Here is a 3,254-nt window from a genome sequence, read left to right as displayed (position 1 = left end):
TAATTGGTGTTCATAAAAGCAGGGCTATGAGACAATATCCCTGACAATATCTAGCAAGACCAAAATAGCTGTGTAATTTGTTTACATAAGTGATAAGGCATCTTGCATACAATTTTCTTCTTGACAGTTATAGCCAAATTTGTTTCCTGAAAGTGGCTTAATAAAAATTCCTTTAAAAAGGAATGGGGCGCACAATGGGAGCTTTGATGTGGTGTGTTGAAATCCGGGGGGTGGGGGACACTCCCACTTTCGAGGTAACGCGTATGTAGGGCTATTAAGACCCCCCTTTTCACCATCACTGTCACCCAAAGACCACATTACCAGCACATGTTCTGTCATCCAAATACCCCATATTTTTATGGTTAAAAAATTGTTTTCCAGAGTCAAGACGCAAGTATCATTATTAAGCCTCATATCACTTATTTATTGTCGAATAAGTGCAGAGTACAATGTAGGTTAGATATGAATATTAAATGTTAGACCAAAGTAGCTCAAAGTAGGCCTACTATACACCTGATCCGTGAACTTGTCTTTTTAAAGACAAATTCTTGTTAGGTATGAATAGCATTACTATTGGTAGTATTGCTTTAAATTATAAAATTTACATATATTTAGCTTTCTTAGGAATTTTAGATTTTAAAAATTGGACGTTTCTAATAGAAGTTACAGGATATTGTGTAAAAACGGTGAACGGAGCCTCATGGGTGACATGTAACATATTTTTTGAAAATTATCCCGAGATAATCAGGTTATCTCGGGATAATTATCGAGATAATCATGTTATCCGGGATAATCAGGTTATCTCAGGATAACATGATTATCTCGGATAACCTGATTATCCGGGATAACCTGATTATCCGGGATAACCTGATTATTCCGGGATAACATGATTATCTCGGATAATTATCCCGGGATAACCTGATTATCCCGGGATAACCTGATTATCCCGGGATAACATGATTATCCCGGGATAATTATCCCGATATAACCTGATTATCTCGGGATAATTTAAAAAAATATTTGTTACATGTCACCCATGAGGCTCCGTACTACATTGTATCAAACATAAAAAATATATATATATTATTTGCCATAAAATTTGTGTTATATCACGAATTTCAAAAAAATCAAAATTCTTTGATATCAGCATCAGGGCCTACATTCCTTGTAGGCCCTATTCAGAATGCAATTTGGTGTGCTCTCAGACCCCACAAAAATACTGCGCAAAGGTGGGTGACCGAGCACTGAACAGAACAATAAAATTATTACAAAACAATGGCTTTAATACACCTAATCGTGCGCAACTCGCAGCCGCAAAATCTGAATCAACTGATGATTTTGGGAATAACGTTTTTTCGTGGATTAGGCAAAAAAAACAAACAACATGTTTGTTTCCTGTAGCAGGTCTAAAAAGTCAAATGCGAAATGCGTTTTTTTGAATCCATGCCTTGATATGAACACAAAAACGTTTTTAATGCGAATTGGAATGGGAATTTACAGTGGGTTTCTCCGACACCCACAAAAAATCACATTTCTTCATATTCAAGAATAATTTTATGATCCCCCTTCAACCTCGTCCTCGTCGTGGTCCTACGGGTCATGACTGACCCTTTGTGACCCTGTTGATGATGGTATTCCAGCAGCTTCTGTCTTGAGCCAGACGGTGGGCTGCGACGAGAGAAAGGCCTGTTAATTGTTTAATTCCATCAGTCCATCTAAGCTTCTTTCTACCTCTTCTACGACTGCCTTCTACGTGAGCTTGCATAATTATCTTCTCAATGCTGTCACCATCTCTTCTAGAAATGTGGCCAAAATACGCCAGTTTAAACGATCTATTTTTTGGCACATGGAAGCATGGTCTCCAATTTGGTTTCTTACAAATTCGTTGGTCTTATGTTCTTTCCACGATATTCTCAGCATCTTCCACCAGCACCACATTTCAAATGCCATGAATCTTGGTAGCTTTAGAAATGTCTTTCCATATATCTGTCAACGCAATTGCCGATGATCTTGCCATGGCTAGGCGTCTTCCGATTTCCTGTAAACTGCCCCCTGCATTGTCTATAAGTGATCCCAGAAAGTTGAAAGTGTCAACTTGTTCCATATCTTCTCCATTCACCTTCACTTGCTGATTTGTATCTCCTCCACAGATCATTATCTTTGTTTTCTTGACATTGAGGTCCTGAAGCTCATCTGATGACTTTGCAATAAGGGTGGTGTCGTCAGCGTATCTGAGGTTGTTTATCTTTCGTCCTCCGACTGACACCTGACCTGTAACACCAACAAATGCTCTCCTCATATGATGTACTCTGCATATATGTGACCGTACAGCACGAATGAGCCGTAAATGTCCTCAATTGTATTCTGAGTTACAGTGTAAAATGGGCATGAAGGTCGTATTCATAGGTACCTCAATTTGGTGCTACGTGTACCTCATTTAATGAGATACACGTAGCACCAAATTGAAATACCTATGAATATGACCTTCATGCCCATTTTACACTGTAACTCAGAATACAATTGAGGACATTTACGGCTCATTCGTGCTGTACGGTCACATATGTTGAAAAGGTACGGTGACAGAATGCATCCTTGACGAACGCCTTGGCCAATAGTGAACCACTCACTGTCTCCACTATCTGTTCTAACGGTGGCTTCTTGGTTGTGATATAATGAGCAAATCAGATCGGTCACATGCTCGGGGAACCCCATTTCTTTCATTATTCTCCATAGCTGCCTATGCAGCACACAATCAAATGCCTTTGAGTAGTAAATGAAGCAAAGGTATAATGGTTGCTGGAATTCCCTATTTTCTCCATTAAATTCCTCAAATTGCCAATTTGGTTTCTTGTCCCTCTTCCCCCTTCTAAAGCCAGCCTGCTCTGGTGGTAATTCATTCTCAAGATGATTTCTAATTCTCACAGCAATGATATGGAGGAGGAATACTAGCATGTGAAATTAAAGCGATGGTGCGGTTGTTAGCACATTCCCTTGTGTCTCCCTTCTTTGGTAAAGGTAGGAATACTGCCTTTTTCCAGTCCTCTGGCCATTCTTTACTGTGCCAAATCTTGTTACATAGTCTGTGAATTGTTGCAACACCTTCCCCTTCACTAAGTTTTGGAATTAAATCTAATACTGGAACTTACCATTTTGGACGCCATTTTTGATTGCACTTGATCTGATTTTCTTACTCAAAATTTTTGAAGGTCTTTGCATAATTTATATAACATGAAAATGCAAGGTAAATTTCTGAA

The 3,254-nt window shown here is 38.9% G+C and overlaps 1 protein-coding gene across 1 annotated transcript; it reads right to left on the bottom strand.

Annotated features, from left to right (window-relative positions):
• Positions 1-1,939: 1,939 nt before the first annotated feature.
• LOC140161738 (uncharacterized) lies at positions 1,940-2,952 on the bottom strand. Its single transcript, XM_072185036.1, has 2 exons — positions 2,628-2,952; positions 1,940-2,271 (listed from the first exon to the last, which is right to left on the bottom strand). The coding sequence occupies exons 1-2, from the start codon at positions 2,950-2,952 to the stop codon at positions 1,940-1,942; spliced, it is 657 nt and encodes a 218-aa protein (XP_072041137.1).
• Positions 2,953-3,254: the final 302 nt, after the last annotated feature.

Source organism: Amphiura filiformis, chromosome 10 (assembly GCF_039555335.1).
Source record: "Amphiura filiformis chromosome 10, Afil_fr2py, whole genome shotgun sequence".
NCBI classification, from domain to species: Eukaryota; Metazoa; Echinodermata; class Ophiuroidea; order Amphilepidida; family Amphiuridae; genus Amphiura; species Amphiura filiformis.
The sequence above is the reverse complement of the archived record's forward strand: the minus strand, read 5'-3'. Positions and strand labels throughout refer to the sequence as shown.